The sequence below is a fragment of the Procambarus clarkii genome, chromosome 46 (assembly GCF_040958095.1).
Source record: "Procambarus clarkii isolate CNS0578487 chromosome 46, FALCON_Pclarkii_2.0, whole genome shotgun sequence".
Classification (NCBI taxonomy): Eukaryota; Metazoa; Arthropoda; class Malacostraca; order Decapoda; family Cambaridae; genus Procambarus; species Procambarus clarkii.
Window position 1 is genome coordinate 29,227,959 of NC_091195.1, and position 20,371 is coordinate 29,248,329.

Here is a 20,371-nt window from a genome sequence, read left to right on the forward strand (position 1 = left end):
TTCTCGCTCTCTCTGGCTCTCGCTCTCTCTGGCTCTCGCTCTCTGACTCTCTCTCTCTCTGGCTCTCTCTCTCTGGCTCTGGCTCTCTCTCTCTGGCTCTGGCTCTCTCTCTCTGGCTCTGACTCTCTCTCTAGCTCTGACTCACTCTCTCTCTGGCTCTGGCTCACGCTCTCTCTCTCTGGCTCTCTCTCTCTCTCTCTGGCTCTGGCTCTCTCTCTCTGGCTCTGGCTCTCTCTCTCTCTGGCTCTGGCTCTCTCTCTCTCTGGCTCTCTCTCTCTCTCTGGCTCTCTCTCTCTCTCTGGCTCTCTCTCTCTGGCTCTCTCTCTCTCTCTGGCTCTCTCTTTCTCTCTGGCTCTCTCTTTCTCTCTGGCTCTCTCTCTCTCTGGCTCTGGCCCTCTCTCTCCCCCTCTCTTTCTCTCTTTCTCTGGCTCTCTCGCTCTCTCTGGCTCTCGCTCTCTCTGGCTCTCGCTCTCTCTGGCTCTCGCTCTCTGACTCTCTCTCTCTCTGGCTCTCTCTCTCTCTCTGGCTCTGGCTCTCTCTCTCTGGCTCTGGCTCTCTCTCTCTGGCTCTGACTTTCTCTCTAGCTCTGACTCACTCTCTCTCTGGCTCTGGCTCATGCTCTCTCTCTCTGGCTCTCTCTCTCTCTGGCTCTGGCTCTCTCTCTGGCTCTGGCTCTCTCTCTCTCTCTCTGGCTCTCTCTTTCTCTCTGGCTCTCTCTTTCTCTCTGGCTCTCTCTCTCTCTCTCTGGCTCTCTCTCTCTCTCTGGCTCTGGCTCTCTCTCTCTGGCTCTGGCTCTCTCTCTCTCTGGCTCTGGCTCTCTCTCTCTCTGGCTCTCTCTCTCTCTCTGGCTCTCTCTCTCTCTCTGGCTCTCTCTCTCTGGCTCTCTCTCTCTCTCTGGCTCTCTCTTTCTCTCTGGCTCTCTCTTTCTCTCTGGCTCTCTCTCTCTCTCTCTGGCTCTCTCTCTCTCTCTGGCTCTGACTCTCTCTCTCTGGCTCTGGCTCACGCTCTCTCTCTGGCTCTCGCTCTCTCTCTCTGGCTCTCATATTTCATTTGATTTAAAAATGTCTGAGATTTTTACTTAATCTAAGTTATATTGCATGGTGCTAATATGAATATTATACATGACTTTTTTCTTTTCTTTCTCTCTCTCTTTCTCCCTTTCTTTCTTTCTCTTTCTTTCCTTCTCTCTCTCTTTTTCTTTCTCTTTCTACATGAATATTATACTTGACTGTTGACATTCACTTGTAGATTTTTATTTTTAGTTAATTAGTCCTAAACTTTTGATTAATAGATTTTTATTATTAGTCATAGAAAAACTATAGTGTTATATCTATACTCGGAAAATTTTACTTGTTTTAGTTTTAAGTAACAATAACTGCTTGTAACGTCAGACTGATCTCAGCATGACATGAATCACAGGCTGCTTGATCACAAAATCTATTGTGTTCACATATTGCATATATAGATTTTTATAGATTTTTAAATTTTTACTTTTATATTCTGTTATAGATATAGTCTATATATTTCGAGCTATTACATATATTTTGTTGTATTACTCATTCTTAATTAAATAAATATAATATTTTAATTCTCTTTTTGTACCCTATTTATTTGTAATTTACACATACATATATAGGATGTCCATTTCTTTCTCAGATATGTCTTCTTTCTTTCTCTCCCTTTCTATTTCAGATATGAATTAAAAAATTATTATACCCTAATTTACCCTAAACGTTTTAATGTAGGTAATTAAAAGATTATAAAAAAGTTTTTAGAAATGTTAATTATTTACGTTCTAAGGTTGTATATAAAAGTTCTCAAAAAACCTTTTCTAAACGTAATTATAAACGTGCTGAAAACAATGAAATGTCGTTTTTAGGATGTTTTAAAAACATGAAAATGTTTGCTGGGCAATATCAAAAGTATCCGATTCACCAAGAATTATATCGAGGGACAATTGACCACGAGGGATGGTCGGAAAGCAAGACACACGCTCATCCTGGAAGTCAGGACATTCAACAAGAATGTGCACGACCGTAAGAGGAACAATGCAATTTGGACAATAAGGAGCAGGGCGGCGCTCCATTAAGTGACCGTGAGTTAAGTGTGTACCTTACCTACCTTGAGGTTACCTTGAGGTGCTTCCGGGGCTTAGCGTCCCCGCGGCCCGGTCGTCGACCAGGCCTCCTGGTTGCTGGACTGATCAACCAGGCTGTTGGATGCGGCTGCTCGCAGCCTGACGTATGAGTCACAGCCTAGTTGATTAGGTATCCTTTGGAGGTGCTTATCCAGTTCTCTCTTGAACACTGTGAGGGGATTGCCAGTTATGCCACTTATGTGTAGCGGAAGCGTGTTGAACAGTCTCGGGCCTCTGATGTTGATAGAGTTCTCTCTCAGAGTACCTGTTGCACCTCCGCTTTTCAACGGGGGTATTCTGCACATCCTGCCAAGTCTTCTGGTCTCATGTGATGTTATTTCTGTGTGCAGGTTTGGGACCAGCCCCTCTAATATTTTCCACGTGTAAATTATAATGTATCTCTCCCGCCTGCGCTCAAGGGAGTACAGATTTAGGCTCTTTAGTCGGTCCCAATAGTTTAGGTGTTTTACTGAGTGAATTCTAGCAGTAAAGGATCTCTGCACGCTCTCCAGGTCAGCAATTTCTCCAGCTTTGAAAGGGGCTGTCATTGTGCAACAGTACTCCACTAGAGAGCACAAGCGTTTTGAAAAGTGTCATCATCGGTATAGCATCTCTAGTGTGAAAAGTTCTTGTTATCCAACCTGTCATTTTTCTTGCAGTTGTGACGGATACTTTATTGTGTTCTTTAAAGGTAAGGTCTTCCGACATGAGTACACCCAGATCCTTTACATTGCCTTTACGTTCTATGTTATGATTTGCCTGAGTTTTGTACGTGGTTTCCGTTTTTATATTTTTTATTTTTTCCATAGCGCATGAGCTGGAACTTATCTTCGTTAAACACCATATTATTTTCTGTAGCCCATAGAAAGACCTGATCTACATCTGACTGGAGGTTTGCCGTGTCCTCTATGTTGCCTACTCTCATGAAGATCCTAGTGTCATCTGCAAAGGATGATACAGTGCTATAGATTGTGTTCTTGTCTATGACCGATATGAGGATGAGAAAAAGTACAAGAGCAAGCACAGTACCCTGGGGGACTGAGCTCTTCACGGTTGATGGGCTGGATTTTATTTTGTTGACTATTACACATTGGGTTCTGTTGGTCAGGAAATTGTAGATCCATCTGCCTATTTTTCCGGTAATTCTTTTTGAACGCATTTTATGTGCAATAACGCCATGGTCACATTTATCAAACGCTTTTGCGAAATCTGTGTAAATTACATCAGCGTTTTGTTTGTCTTCCATAGCATCTAATGCCGTATCATAGTGGTCCAGCAATTGCGACAGGCAAGAGCGCCCTGTTCTGAAACCATATTGTCCGGGGTTATGGAGTTGCTGTGATTCCATGTATTTTGTGATCTTACTTCTTAGCACTCTCTCAAAATTTTTTATAATGTGCGATGTTAGTGCTATCGGTTTGTAATTTTTTGCCTCTGCCTTATTTCCTCCTTTATGAAGTGGTGCTATCTCTGTTTTTAGTATATCAGGAATAACGCCAGTATCTAGGCTTTGTCTCCACAGAATGTGGAGGCCCTGCGATAATGTTTTTTTACAGTTCTTGATGAATATGGAGTTCCAAGAATCCGGGCCTGGTGCTGAGAGCATAGGCATACTGTTTATGGCTTCTTCAAAATCCAGTGGGGATAGGGTAACGTCTGATATATGATTTGATGTTGGTATCATATCCATGAAAAATTCATTTGGGTTATCAATCTTTAGTGCGTTTAATGGCTCACTGAAAACAGAGTCGTACTGCTTCCTCAGTAGCTCGCTCATTTCTTTGTTGTCATCGGTGAAAGTTCCATCTCCCTTTCGCAGGGGCCGATACTAGATGTGTTTTTTGATCTTGATTTTGCATAGGAGAAAAAATATTTCGGATTTCTCTCTATTTCACTGATGGCCTTTTCCTCTCTTTGCCTCCTGGATTTTGTATGATTCTTGTTGCTTGCGTTCAATTGTTTCTATTTCTTTACCTAACCTTCTTCACCGTTCTTGAGATAGGGTGCGACTCTCAAGTTGTTTCGCGATTCGTTTTCTTCGCCTATATAGGGAACGACGTTCCCGTTCCAGTCTGCATCTCTTCCTCTTTTTTCTTAGGGGTATGTGGTTTGAACATATTTCTAGTGCTACTGAGCTTATTTTTTCCAGGCACTGGTTCAGGTTTGCATTTTCTAGCTGTTCTTCCCAGTTTATTTCTGTGAAGTCCTGGTTTATTTGCTCCCAGTTTATCTGTTTATTATTGAAGTTGAATTTGCTGAAATCTCCTCCACCGGGAATCTGGACTGGTTTTGAAGGTCTACTCCCCATGGTTGTCATAACTTCAATTAAGTTGTGATCTGAGTAACAGGTATTTGTAATCATTATGTTCCTGATCAATTCATCATTATTAGTGAAAATGAGGTCCAGCGTGTTCTCCTTCCTAGTTGGTTCTATTATTTGCTGGTTTAAGGCAAACCTGTCACACATCCGTAGCAGGTCATTTGCATGTGCCTGTTCATTTAGGCTACTTCCTGGTATTCTTTCTGATATTACTGTATTAGCCAGGTGCTTCCATTTCAGGTGCCGTAGGTTGAAGTCCCCAAGCAGGATGATGTTCGGAGCTGGATTTGTGAGGTTTTCCAAGCAGTGTTCTATTTTCATTAGTTGGTCTTTAAACTGAGGGTTTGCCTCCGGTGACTTATATACAAGGACAATAACTACATTTAGAATCTCTATTTTGATTATCAGCACTTCCACCATATCATTTGAGGTGTTTAGCAGCTCAGTACAGATGAGTGTGTCTTTGATGTAGAGGCTGACCCCACCCTGAAGCCGGTGTTTCCTATCACATCTGAAAAGATTGTACTCTGAGATCCATATTTCACCATCATGGTAGTCCTTTGTGTGGGTTTCTGTTAGGGCTGCAAACACTGCATTTGCCTCATGAAGGAGACCATCAATAAAGTGAACTTTGTTGGATTTGCGTGTTTTTATACCCTGGATGTTGGCAAATATAAATGATGTTATCGTGTAAGTGGAAGTGCTGGATGCCTTACTTGATGTTAATATCTGACTCTCTGGTAAGGAGGCCACTGTGTTTGCGTCCAGGGTGTGTTGTTTTGGAAGTGATTCGTCCAGTTTTGGTAGTATGACGGGTGTATGGCCAATATGTAACCTAGCCAGAGCCGTTTCCCACCGCTGGTTACGGTAATAGGAGGAAGGCCACAGGGACACATGACTCTTAAGAGTTTGCAGTTTATCAGTAACAGTAGACCAACAACCCTGCCAACGGGCAAGGATGGAGGAATGAATAACTGGGTAAAAGTCGGAATAAGGAATACCTTTATGTGAGATTGGACAAGTGCGGATAGCTTTCTTAGCAGCAGCATCCGCTTGCTTATTTTAAGAGACTCTGTAGCGAGTAGATTATCCCAATAATATACTTGCTCCAAATGCATTGTTAATATTCCTGTCAACCTTTGGAGATGAATGAGGTGAGGCGTTGCCCGGGCATATAAGCAGCGGAGTAGCGAACATTGGCTAGTCTACTTTCAAGTGTGGTCTAGAGTAGACACTTGCGAGATACTGTACCGACGCTCAGTGCGCTCAACTCACACCAAAGTATCACCGGTGTACTTCTGTATATTCGACCAAATATATATATAGTATCTTAGTGTCTGTGTTTATTTGTCACCATACTTTACGTAACAATAGAACCGTTACATTGGTGACCCAGTGAGTGAAAAAGAACACCTAGTCACAAACTAGGTCTTCGCCATGGATTTATCTACCAGGTTTCCAGCATACAACGCAGATGAGCCAGAATTTTGGTTCATGCAGATGGAGGCTATTTTCGACCTTCACGAAATTTCGACTGAGAAAGCCCGATATGCCTGTACCCTGCCAACACTCCCCTCGGAGGCTATGCACACTGCCTCCGCTGTCATCACCGGACACCAGGACGTACACTGCATTGAAGGCCGCTCTTCTACAGGCAGCAATGAAACGCCGCATTCAACAAAGGGACCAACTCCTCACTGACAAAAGATTAGCAGACAAAACACCAGCTCAGCTTCTGCGGCATATTCAGTATGTGATGCATACTGCAACTGGCCCAGCCCCCAGCGAGATTGTGAGATCACTGTGGATACAACTCTGTCCAAAACACATTCAACCGGCCCTATTCAGTATGGCTGACGACTCCCCAGGCAGAGACAGCATTCACCGACATAAAACACAAGCTGGCGGAATTCACCTTGCTCGCACACCCAGTGACTGACGCTCCCACCAATCTATCTACCGACGCTTCAAACACAGCAATTGGTGCTGTACTACAACAGCTCGTTGAAGGAGAATGGCGCCCAATTGCATTCTTTTCAGCGCGCCTGTCACCCACTGAAGAGAAGTACAGCACTTTTGATAGGGAACTGCTCGCCATCTACTCAGCCATACAACATTTCCGGCACTTTCTCGAGGGGCGGAACTTCCACATCCTCACAGACCACAAACCTCTCACTTATGCGCTGGCGGCCAAGGGTGATGCTCACTCTCCTCGAGTAGCCAACCACCTGGGATTTATTTCCCAATTTACCTCGGATATCCGTCATGTCAAAGGAACTAATAATGTCATAGCCGATGCACTGTCTCGACCCACCATAAACCACGTCGTGACAAACCCAGCTCAGGTGGACTATTGTGTAATCAGTAAGGCCCAACGGGAAGACCCTGATCTGCAGCGATTACGAACATCTGACACAGCTCTCCGGTTCATCGAGATTCCCATGGAAGGTGGCGGAAGGATAATCTGTGACACCTCACGGACGGGAGCACTTAGGCCCTACATTCCTGCCCAGTTTCGCTGGAAAACGTTCTCAGTATTTCACTCCCTAGCACACTCAGGAGTACGTGCTTCCCAGAAACTACTAATGGAGCGTGTTGTATGGCCAGGAATCAATGCCGATGTTCGACGATGGACTCGCTCATGTCTCCAGTGCCAGCGAGCGAAAACACATAGTCACACAAAGAGCCCTCTTCAACAGTTTCCGTTACCTTCTGACCGTTTCGAGGTGGTGATTGTAGACATCGTTGGACCATTACCGTCGGCAAGAGGATATTCTTATCTACTCACCTGCATCAATCGATTCTCCAGATGGCCGGAAGCAATCCCATTAATCAACATCTCAGCTGAGTCAGTGGTCCAGGCTTTCCTCTCTGGATGGGTCGCCCGTTTTGGCAGCCCCTCTGTCATCATCACCGACCAAGGACGACAGTTCGAATCATATCTATGCAAGGAACTTATGGAATTCCTCGGCACCACACATAACCGAACCACAGCATACCACCCTGAGTCGAACGGAATGGTAGAACGCTTTCATAGACAACTAAAAGCTGCCCTAAGAGCTCAAGCACGCCCTGATGATTGGATCGACAACCTTCCATTAGTCTTGCTTGGCATCCGTTCGGCCACGAAGGAGGGCAGTGGATTCTCGGCAGCCGACTTAGTATACGGATCTAGCCTGCGGCTTCCGGGCGAATTCTTAACCCCAACGCCACTTATCACACCCCCAGAGCCCACTTTTGTCCAGAAATTACGGGCGGCCATGACAAACATTCGGCCTACACCACCACGCCAACCGACAACTCGTGCTACATATGTGCCTCATGAGCTCCACACAACTGAACACGTGTTTGTAAGAGTCGACGCTGTTCGACGCCCTCTACAGTCACCTTACGAAGGACCATTTAAAGTGGTTTCTCGAACACCGAAGTTCTTCACCATTGAACGCCGAGGACAGCGGGTAAACATCTCCATCGATTGCCTTAAACCAGCACACTGTGACGCTGCCCCAGACATCCCTCCAGAGACACATCCGCCGACTACGCAGTTCACTTTTCGACCACAGTTACCAGCAGCACCGCCACCTACGACAACGGACGATCCTGTACGACCTCTCACCCTACAACCCCAGTTACCAGCCACACCACAACCTGATCCTGCGACGACGGACGATCCTGTGCGACCTCCTACCCTACGACCCCAGTTAGATGACATCAGCGAAGAGGAGGAAGTTAACTTTGATGGTTATGTAACGCGAGCAGGGCGTACAATTCGCCGACCAGCTAAGTTCCTTGATCAAGTATTTTTCCTTTCATCCCCTGGGAGGGGGAGTTCTGTAGCGAGTAGATTATCCCAATAATATACTCGCTCCAAATGCATTGTTAATATTCCTGTCAACCTTTGGAGATGAATGAGGTGAGGCGTTGCCTGGGCAACACGGTGAGGTGTTGCCCGAGCATATAAGCAGCGGTGTAGCGAACATTGGCTAGTCTACTTTCAAGTGTGGTCTAGAGCAGACACTTGCGAGATACTGTACCGACGCTCAGTGCGCTCAACTCACACCAAAGTATCACCTGTGTACTTCTGTATATTCGACCAAATATATATATAGTATCTTAGTGTCTGTGTTTATTTGTCACCATACTTTACGTAACAATAGAACCGTTACAACACCAACATGGCTGGGACCCCAGCAAAACTCTACTGACTTAAATTTACTGGAGATAAGAAACGGCCAATGTTGAATCTCGATGACCATTGGGTGGACCGGATTAAAGGACCCCAAAGATATAAGGGCACTACGAGAGTCAACTACCACCACAAATGAGGAGTGACAATGAGAAAGCAGGAGACGAAGAGCATAGAGAATAGTATAAAGTTCTGCTGTGAAGATATAAGGGCACTACGAGAGTCAACTACCACCACAAATGAGGAGTGACAATGAGAAAGCAGGAGACGAAGAGCATAGAGAATAGTATAAAGTTCTGCTGTGAAGATGCAGCCTCCGGAGCCTCCGGAGGAAGGTGACACATATAAGTGTGGTCAGGAAAAACAACAGTAGTCCACACCATCAGCAGACTTAGACCCATCGGTGAAGATGGAAACGGAGTGGGAGGGTGAAGAAAAGTGCTCAAGAAAATGGTGTTTCAGAACTGTAGGAGGGGTTAAAGCTTTAGTGATGCAGGTCGGGGTAGTACAAAATTTGGGAAGGTGAAACCTCCAAGGGGAGGCAAGGACGGAACAATACGAGGAAAAACATTGGTAATACGAACCGAAAGAGAATCTTGTAAGCGAGACAAACGAACAGAGAGAAGAAGGTGTTGAAGAGGGACAGAAGCTGCAGGAGGGGTAAAAGTCAGAGCACGAGAGAGGCGAGAGTGAGGATGCTGTAAGGACCATGAAAGATAGCAAAGACAGTAGCAATCACAGCGGTCCTGGAGAGATGGGAAGCCAGTGTCAGCATACAAGCTAAAGGTAAGAGTTGAACGAAAGGCACCAGAGCTGAGGCGCAACCCAGTATGGTGCAAAGGATCAAGACGGGAAAGAGTAGAAGCAGAAGCAGAAGAGTATGCAAGGCAACCATAATCGAGTTTAGACAGGACGAGAGAGGAGTGCAAATAGATGAGCATGCGCCTATCCGCTCCCCAAGAAGTATGGAACAAAACCTTAAGCAGGTTAAGGGCCTTAGAGCATTCAACTCGGAGGTAAGAGATATGGAGCGACCAAGACAAACGAGTGTCAAAGATTAACCCCAAAAACTTTGTGGAATCTTTGTATAATTATAAAATAGGCCATAAAGTTGCAAAGGACAAAGGACAACATGCTTTCGAGTTAAAGTCATAGCACAAGTCTTAGTTGCAGAGAACTTGAAGCCATGATTGGTGGCCCATGATGACACGGCATCAATCTCAAGTTGAAGCCGCCGTTGAAGGAGAGGCGACTCATCACCTCGACTGCAAAGAGTTCGATCGTCGACATAAAGAGCGGAGAAGATGCCAGAAGAAAGGGAGGAAAGAAGACTACTGAGGGAAACCAGAAAAAGAGTAGTGCTCAGAACGCTACCTTGAGGTACACCTTTGTATTGACAAAAAGAGGTAGAGAGAGTGGTACAAAGCCTGACTCGAAAGGAACGATGAAAGAGGAAGCTTTGGAGGAAGAGAGAGAGATTACCACGATGACCAAAAGAACGAAGTTGGGACAGAATATGGTATCTCCAGGATATGTCGTAAGCCTTTTCCAGGTCAAAAAGGACAGCAACAACGGAGGTCTTCGCAGCAAAAGCAGTACGAATATAGACCTCCAAGTTCACCAGGACATCAGTTGTGCTACGGCACTTGCGAAAACCAAATTGAACCTCCAATGTACCTTCTTGTATATAAATAAATAAAAAAAAAATATTTAAAATATTTAAAATTAAAAATATACACTTTTAATTAAAAGTGTATATTTAAAATATACACTACACACACACACTAAACCCACACACACTAAATAATATTGTAAATAAGAAATTAAAAAGGGTTCACTCATGGATGTTTGCCAACCACTCACACTAAACACAGAAAACACCTACCACATTTCATTTGGAAGTAAATCATCACACCAAATTCACGTTTAGATAGACAATGTCAACATTCCATTAAAAATGAAGGAACGTTCTTTTGGGCTATACATAATAAAAAGAGACTAAACTTCCGCACCCACATACAGCAAACATGCAAAAACTCTCAAAAACTGTTAATATATGAATTTTTAGAATATACCATGTCCCCACTCTGCTCTCCTTTCAATATTCCACCAGCTTAATCTATACCTATCATACTGTATCTGTGCATGGGGATTCAAATACTACAAATTACCTTAAGCCCATCATCACTTACCAAAAATCGCTAATCAGAACTATAACAAACTGTGTCTTTAGAGAACACACAGACCCTTTGTTTAAATCCCTAAACATGCTAAACATTACTATATAATAATAATAATAGTTATAATAATAATACTGTAATAATAGTACTGTTGTAATAATAATAATAATAATAATAATAATAATAATAATAATAATAATAATGTTTATTCAGGTATAAGTACATACATACAAAATGAGTTACAAACAGAATGTTGGATTTCTAGCTAGAGCTAGTTTATATTATGCCTAAAGCAACTAATAGGTATTAGCATTTTGGGCATGATGTGGGAAAAAACTTAAAACTAATTGAGATCATAAGCATTAACTGAACTGAAATAGGAAAAAAATTACAATACTTACTCCATACATATTTTTCTGCGCATTTACATGTTCAAAACCCATTCCTAAATGCTAATACTCATCTAATACTCTTCCTTGAAAGATCTAACAGAACCCATAAGCTCCACATCAGAAATAAATATCTCTTTGATATCATTGACCAAAAATGCAAATGTGATTGATAGAAAGGCTAATGTAATTGTCAGTAAGACTAATACAGTATACGTGACAGTCATGCTAATATAACTGCCAGTCAGGCACTTAAAATTGACAGTGAATTAAACTAATGTTAAGAATCCGAATCGGGATACTGTTAACTTTTTAAATTTTGTTACAAATTACCTACTTAAAATTATCTATTAGAGTAAGGACTAGCCCAAAACGCTATACGTATCTGTGACTTTACAAGAATGTAAAAACTTAAATGCTATGTACTCTCATAAACCCAATGTACCTTCTTGTGTATATACAAATAAATAAATAAATTAATTAATTAAATAAATGTAATTGTCAGACAATTATAGTATACTGATAAAGTTAGGCAAGAGAAATATAAATTTCTGACCAAGTTATTAATGCCAGTCTACTATAAACAATTAGGTGATATATATATTTCTAATATAGATAAGTAAAACTAATAATTAGGCTTAAACAAAATATAAAAAATGTATATCTGTTTGCATAATAATATGACAAGGAAATTCCTTGAAAAATATACATTTCTCCTACCAATAAAAAGATATCGTCTTGAGTACATTTCAAACTATGTTCTCCACTAGCTCCAATGCTAAATAATATCACAACAAAAATGTTCATAACATACATAGATATATAAATTATATTTTAAATAAATCTCTAAAGAGAATAAAAATAGAAAGCACAATATTATTTATATAAAAAAAAATTGTTTCATCACTGCTAAAATAAAGAAATATTTCTTTACTTATGAGCAATTTTAAGTTTTTCTACAGTGACAGCGTCTCCATCTCTTGCTTGGTCTATGAGGAGAATCACTTTTATTAAAGAACCAAAAAAAAAAAAATACCATTAGATTTTCACCTGTCAAATTGAAGCGAATTTCTCAAACAAAATATACATAATTATCTCTGTAGGACATACAAATGACATAGTGAAACAATATTTTCAGGATGAAGCTAAATTTCCAAATTGTATATTATATTAAAGGTAAGTTAATGTACTAATGTGTGTCTCATTATACTTCAACAGTCATTCAATCAACTTTCATACTCAAGGTGTTCAGCTTATAACCTGAATGCATCATCTTGTGCCTCATCATATTTCCAATATGACTGAATCTTTTCCCACATTCTGGATATTCATGAGGTTTCTCACCTGAATGCACAAACATGTGTTTTATTATAGTTCCACGTTCTTTAAATTTGTTGCCACACTCAGCACATTCAAAAGGTTTTTGATCCGTATGCACTGTCCTGTGCCTCGTCATAGTTCTACAGTGCCTGAATCTTTTCCCACACTCTGGACATTCATGAGGTTTCTCACCTGAATGCACAAACATGTGTTTTATTAAAGTTCCACGTTCTTTATATTTGTTGCCACACTCAGCACATTCGAAAGGTTTATGATCCATATGCACTGTCCTGTGATTCTTCACATGTCCAAGACGCCTGAATCTCTTCCCACACTCTGGACATTCATGACGTTTCTCATCCGAATGCACTAACATGTGTGTTAATATACTTCCACGTTTTTTAAATTTGTTGTCACACTCAGCACATTCAAAAGGTTTATGATCTATATGCACTGTCCTGTGAATCTTCATATCTCCAAGACGCCTGAATCTCTTCCCACACTCTGGACATTCATGAGGTTTCTCATCCGAATGCACTAACATGTGATCCTTCACATTTCTAGGACGCCTGAATCTCTTCCAACACTCTGGACATTCATAAGGTTTCTCATCAGAATGCACTAATATGTGAGTCTTCACATGTTCAAGACTCTTGAATCTCTTCCAACACTCTGGACATTCATGAGGTTTCTCATCCGAATGCACTAACATGTGATCCTTCACATTTCCAAGACGCTTGAATCTCTTCCCACACTCTGGACATTCATGAGGTTTCTCACCCGAATGAACTAATATGTGAGTCTTCACATATTCAAGATATTTAAATCTCTTCCCACACTCTGGACACTCATGAGGTTTCTCATCCGAATGCACTAACATGTGCCTCTTCATACCACTAAGATAAGTGAATACCTTCGCACACTGTGGACACTGGTGAGTACTCATCTTCTTTATGACAGGTGCAGTTTGTGTGAAGGTTTTCCCCTGGGATGACTGCATGAGTGGTGATGTTGAGAGACGCGTCAATGTTGACGGTTGGGCAAGGCTTGAGTGTTGTATCTTAGAGTTAGATTTGAAGTGAGCACTTGGTGGTCAATGGTGGTGCTTCTTCTTTATGATAGATGCAGTTTGAGTCAAGGTTTTATGCTCCAGTCTGGACACTCACCAGCTGTTCCTAACAAAATGGCGCCCAATGCGCATACAAGCGTTCCAATGTTTTTTTCTGTTTCCATATCATTTTTTGTCTATTTCTTTTGTCCTATAACTGTTTTTCTCCGTTCATCATTTATGTTATGTTTATGTTTTCCAATTAAAGTACTTGGAATTCTTTTTTTTTTATAAAAACGTACGACTATATACTTTTTGAAGGAAACAGTTCTCCCATGATGGATGTGTTCCGAACCATAATAGACACTGACCTAACTATGGGAAGGGTCAACCCAAGTATCCGCGTTTCCAAAAGGGTCACCCATGTTGGAATAGACGAACTCCGAAAGAATATTGATGAAAACATCTTAATAACTTATTAAACCAAAATTATTTATAAATCAGAAGAAAGACAGAAATTGGATGTATATGTAAAACCTCTACCAGACAAATATTTTAAGTAAAACCTAAGATATTTGTAGTTTTATAAAAGTGGCAGTTATCATGGGATGGGTATGGGGTGCATAATAAAGAAATTGGAAATTGTAGAGCTCGAAACCTGCAGCATACATTTGTGATGTATATATATATATATATATATATATATATATATATATATATATATATATATATATATATATATATATATATATATATATATATATATATATATATATATATGTCGTACCTAGTAGCCAGAACGCACTTCTCGGCCTACTATGCAAGGCCCGATTTGCCTAATAAGCCAAGTTTTCCTGAATTAATATATTTTCTCTAATTTTTTTCTCATGAAATGATAAAGCTACCCATTTCATTATATATGAGGTCAATTTTTTTTATTAGAGTTAAAATTAACGTAGATATATGACCAAACCTAACCAACCCTACCTAACCTAACCTAACCTATCATTATAGGTTAGGTTAGGTTAGGTAGCAGAAAAAATTAGGTTAGGTAGTCGAAAAACAATTAATTCATGAAAACTTGGCTTATTAGGCAAATCGGGCCTTGCATAGTAGGCTGAGAAGTGCGTTCTGGCTACTAGGTACGACATATATATATATATATATATATATAATATATATATATATAATATATATATATATATATATATATATATATATATATATATATATATATATATATATATATATATATATATATATATATATATTTATATATATATATGCGAACAAGCCTGAATGGTCCCCAGGACAATATGCAACTGAAAACTCACACCCCAGAAGTGACTCGAACCCATACTCCCAGGAGCAACGCAACTGGTATGTACAAGACGCCTTAATCCACTTGACCATCACGACCGGACAAAATGAGGTGATAGCCGAGGCTATTTGAACCACCCCACCGCCGGCACTCGGATAGTAATCTTGGGCATAGCATTTTACCAAATCACCTCATTCTTTGGGGCACACGTGAGGAACTCAAATGCGAACAAGCCTGAATGGTCCCCAGTTTTCAGTTATATATATATATATATATATATATATATATATATATATATATATATATATATATATATATATATATATATATATATATATATATATATATATATTAGTATATTTTGGTAGCAGTCTTTCCTGTAGACATATATTATTAAATATGACCGAAAAAGTAAGATTAATAATTCTAACACGAATTTTCTCGATCTTTCGTACGTTTCTTTTCACTGTTGGTGGTAATTCAAAAATCAATTCTCCAAAATTCATTTTTATTTCTAGTCTGACGCGAAACTTGAGCGCGTTTCGTAAAACTTATTACATTTTCAAAGACTTTAGTTTTCACATACACAACTGAATAGAACTTACACATCTTCGATTTGTTTATATCTACATTTGAGTGAGGTGGTATTAATAGGGTATTAAATTCCTAAACACAAGACAGAACACGAAACAATGGGTATTGAATGGAAGTGATTGTAGAAAGCCTATTGGTCCATATTGCTTGATGCTTCTATATTGGAGCGGAGTCTTGAGGTGGGTAGAATATAGTTGTTCATTAATTGGCTGTTGATTGCTGGTGTTGACTTCTTGATGTGTAGTGCCTCGCAGACGTCAAGCCGCCTGCTATCGCTGTATCTATCGATGATTTCTGTGTTGTTTACTAGGATTTCTCTGGCGATGGTTTGGTTGTGGGAAGAGATTATATGTTCCTTAATGGAGCCCTGCTGCTTATGCATCGTTAAACGCCTAGAAAGAGATGTTGTTGTCTTGCCTATATACTGGGTTTTTTGGAGCTTACAGTCCCCAAGAGGGCATTTGAAGGCATAGACGACGTTGGTCTCTTTTAAAGCGTTCTGCATTGTGTCTGGAGAGTTTCTCATGAGTAGGCTGGCCGTTTTTCTGGTTTTATAGTAAATCGACTACTATAAATTTATAGTAGAGGATATAACTTCTGTCTTGTGTTTAGGAATTTAATACCCTATTAATACTACCTCACCCCATCCACCTCACTCAAATGTAGATATAAACAAATCGAAGATGTGTAAGTTCTATTCAGTTGTGTATGTGTAAACTAAAGTCTTTGAAAATGTAATAAGTTTTACGAAACGCGCTCAAGTGTCGCGTCAGACTAGATATAAAAATGAATTTTGGAGAATTGATTTTTGAATTACCACCAACAGTGAAAAGAAACGTACGAAAGATCGAGAAAATTCATGTTAGAATTATTAATCTTACTTTTTCGGTCATATTTATTAATATATATATATAAATAAATAAATAATAAATATGTTTATTCAGGTAAGGTACATACATACAAGTGATGTTACATTAATGGATCAATATATAGATAGAGCTAGTACATACAATGCCTAAAGCCACCATTACGCAATGCGTTTCGGGCAGGAAAAACATTAATATCTAGAACTTAATACGAATTGAGCATAAAGAATAAAATGTGTTGAGAACAAATACAAATAAAGATAAAAAAAAAGGGGGGAACATGACTGAAAAGCAGCACAAATACAATAGGTTGACAAACAGTGTTCATTAAAAAAAAAAAAAACCAGACATGGGTTGACAATAGAGGGGTAAGGATAGGTTACAGGGAATTTATTAGGTAGTGTTTAGTTTTTATCTTAAACTGGTTGAGAGAGGTACAGTTTTTAACATGGTTGGGAAGGTCATTCCACATTCTGGGCCCCTTGATTTGTAGAGCATTTCTAGTTTGATTAAGTCGTACTCTAGGAATATCAAAACTATATTTATTTCTGGTGTAGTGCTCATGGGTTCTGTTACAACCTTCTATGAAGCTTTTAAGATCAGGATTGGCATTATAGTTTAGCGTTTTATATATGTATAATACACATGAGAGAATGTGCAGTGACTTAATGCCTAACATATTCAGAGATTTGAGTAGGGGTACCGAGTGATGTCTGGGGCCAAAGTTGGATATTGTCCTAATAGCAGCTTTGTGTTGAGTAATTAGAAGACGTAAGTGATTTTGGGTAGTAGAGCCCCAAGCACAAATACCATAATTGAGATATGGATAGATAAGGGAGTAATAGAGAGTCACCAGGGCAGGGCGTGGTACATAATATCTGATCTTAGAAAGAATGCCCACAGTTTTTGAAACTTTTTTTGATATATTTAGAATGTGTCCCTGGAAATTCAGCTTGTGGTCAATGAGAATGCCAAGGAATTTACCATCTAATTTGTTACAAATTTGGGTATTGTTTATTTTGAGATTTATTTGATTAGAGGATTTATTGCCAGACAGAATATAGAAAGTATATATAGAATATATATACAGAATATAGAATATATATAAATATATATATATATATATATATATATATATATATATATATATATATATATATATATATATATATATATATATATATATATATATATATATATATATTATTAAATATGACCGAAAAAGTAAGATTAATAATTCTAACACGAATTTTCTCAATCTTTCGTACATTTCTTTTCACTGTTGGAGGTAATTCAAAAATCAATTCTCCAAAATTCATTTTTATTTCTAGTCTGACGTGACACGAGCGCGTTTCGTAAAACTTATTACATTTTCAAAGACTTTAGTTTACAAATACACAACTGAATAGAACTTACGCATCTCCGATTTTGTTCATATCTATATTTGAGTGAGGTGGATGGGGTGAGGTGGCATTAATAGGGTATTAATTTCATCAACACAAGACAGAACAAGAGGTGGCATTAATAGGGTATTAATTTCATCAACACAAGACAGAACACGAAACAATGGGTATTGAAATGGAAGTGATTGTAGAAAGCCTATTGGTCCATATTTCTTGATGCTTCTATATTGGAGTGGAGTCTTGAGGTGGGTAGAATATAGCTGTGCATTAATTGGCTGTTGATTGCTGGTGTTGACTTCTTAATGTGTAGTGCCTCGCAAACGTCAAGCCGCCTGCTATCGCTGTATTTATCGATGATTTCTGTGTTGTTTACTAGGATTTCTCAGGCGATGGTTTGGTTGTGGGAAGAGATTATATGTTCCTTAATGGAGCCCTGTTGTTTATGCATCGTTAAACGCCTAGAAAGAGATGTTGTTGTCTTGCCTATATACTGGGTTTTTGGAGCTTACAGTCCCCAAGTGGGCATTTGAAGGCATAGACGACGTTGGTCTCTTTTAAAGCGGTCTGCTTTGTGTCTGGAGAGTTTCTGATGAGTAAGCTAGCCGTTTTTCTGGTTTTATAGTAAATCGTCAGTTGTATCCTCTGATTTTTGTCTGTAGGGATAACGTTTCTATTAACAATATCTTTCAGGACCCTTTCCTCTGTTTTATGAGCTGTGGAAAAGAAGTTCCTGTAAAATAGTCTAATATGGGTATAGGTGTTGTGTTAGTTGTCTCTTCAGAGGTTGCATGGCGTTTCACTTTCCTTCTTATGATGTCTTCGACGAAACCATTGGAGAAGCTGTTGTTGACTAGGACCTGCCTTACCCTACAGAGTTCTTCGTCGACTTGCTTCCATTCTGAGCTGTGGTTTAGAGCACGGTCGACATATGCGTTAACAACACTTCTCTTGTACCTGTCTGGGCAGTCGCTGTTGGCATTTAGGCACATTCCTATGTTCGTTTCCTTAGTGTAGACTGCAGTGTGGAAACCTCCGCTCTTTTCCATGACTGTTACATCTAGCAAGGGCAGCTTCCCATCCTTTTCCATCTCGTAAGTGAAACGCAGCACGGAACTCTGCTCAAATGCCTCCTTCAGCTCCTGCAGATGTCTGACATCAGGTACCTGTGTAAAAATGTCGTCAACATACCTGCAGTATATGGCCGGTTTCAAGTTCATGTCGACTAAGACTTTTTGCTCGATGGTACCCATGTAGAAGTTTGCAAACAGGACACCTAGGGGAGAACCCATGGCGACCCCATCTACTTGCTAATACATGTGCCCATCCGGGCTCAAGAAGGGTGCCTCTTTAGTACAAGCTTGGAGTAGTTTCCTTAGAATATTCTCGGGTATGTCGAGAGGAGTACAGGCTGGATCACGATACACTCTGTCGGCTATCATCCCGATTGTCTCGTCCACAGGTACGTTGGTAAACAGCGATTCTACGTCCAACGAGGCTCTTATCCCTGTGGCCCGTGTGCCCCGCAGTAAGTCAACAAATTCCTTTGGAGACTTCAGGCTGAAGGCGCAAGGGACATAAGGAGTCAGCAGGCCGTTGAGTCGCTTTGCCAGTCTGTACGTGGGTGTGGGTATCTGGCTAATGATTGGCCGAAGTGGGTTTCCAGGCTTGTGTTTCTTGACATTTCCATACGCATATCCAGGTTTATATTCCCCAATGATCTTTGGCAGGTGGAGTCCGGATTCATATTTAATAATATATGTCTACAGGAAAGAGTGCTACCAAAATATACTAATATATATATATATATATATATATATATATATATATATATATATATATATATATATATATATATATATATATATATATATATAGAGAGAGAGAGAGAGAGAGAGAGAGAGAGAGAGAGAGAGAGATACAGCGATAGCAGGCGGCTTGACGTTTGCGAGGCACTGTTACGAACCCGGATCCAGCGTCCATGCCTGGAGCAGTGACAAACACGCCATCTGTGGGTCAGCTCCCGAAACCCCCGCCAAACGAACGACGACACCTAGTGAGGACAGCGTGTACTGGCCTCGAGGACCAGTTTCCAGTCTGGTTCAGCGCTCAACACCGCCGCTCCTGACCTCTGGTGAGGTGGTGCTCCGACGACAGCGCCATCTATGGAGTGGATATGTCGGGCGTTTGTATCTGAGCCTGTGAGTGTGGTGTATTAGTGTCCCGGTTATTAATGACGTGTCTGCTTACAGAGCCGACCTGGGACCACTGTGTTGAAGGTGGAGTCAGTCTACCCGAGGCAGCCAGTCTCCATACAGTGAAGTTTGCTGCAGCTTTTGTGACGTCGTCCCCCCGGAAGAACACTGTGGTGTGTTAGCCTGCCATTGGAGTGACAGTTAAAGGATTTACCCGGGACCGACGGTTGGAGACGATAATCCACTGGGGTATTGAGGACAGGAGGGTGATTGGTGATATCACACGAGACTCCTGTCTAGGGCGTACCCCTTTTATCGTTCGTGGAGTGGCCGTACCAGCCTTGGTGGCTCAGTACCTGCCAGCAGACCTGCTGGACGTGTGGTTGACGGCCTCCACGACGGTGCCCCCAGTGGA

The 20,371-nt window shown here is 40.6% G+C and overlaps 1 protein-coding gene across 1 annotated transcript; it reads right to left on the reverse strand.

The window, feature by feature from the left end:
* Positions 1-12,434: 12,434 nt before the first annotated feature.
* On the reverse strand, positions 12,435-13,478 carry LOC138350592 (zinc finger protein 98-like). The gene has a single exon (XM_069301615.1). It carries the CDS (start codon positions 13,476-13,478, stop codon positions 12,435-12,437), a length of 1,044 nt encoding a protein of 347 aa, XP_069157716.1.
* Between the last annotated feature and the right edge of the window lie 6,893 nt (positions 13,479-20,371).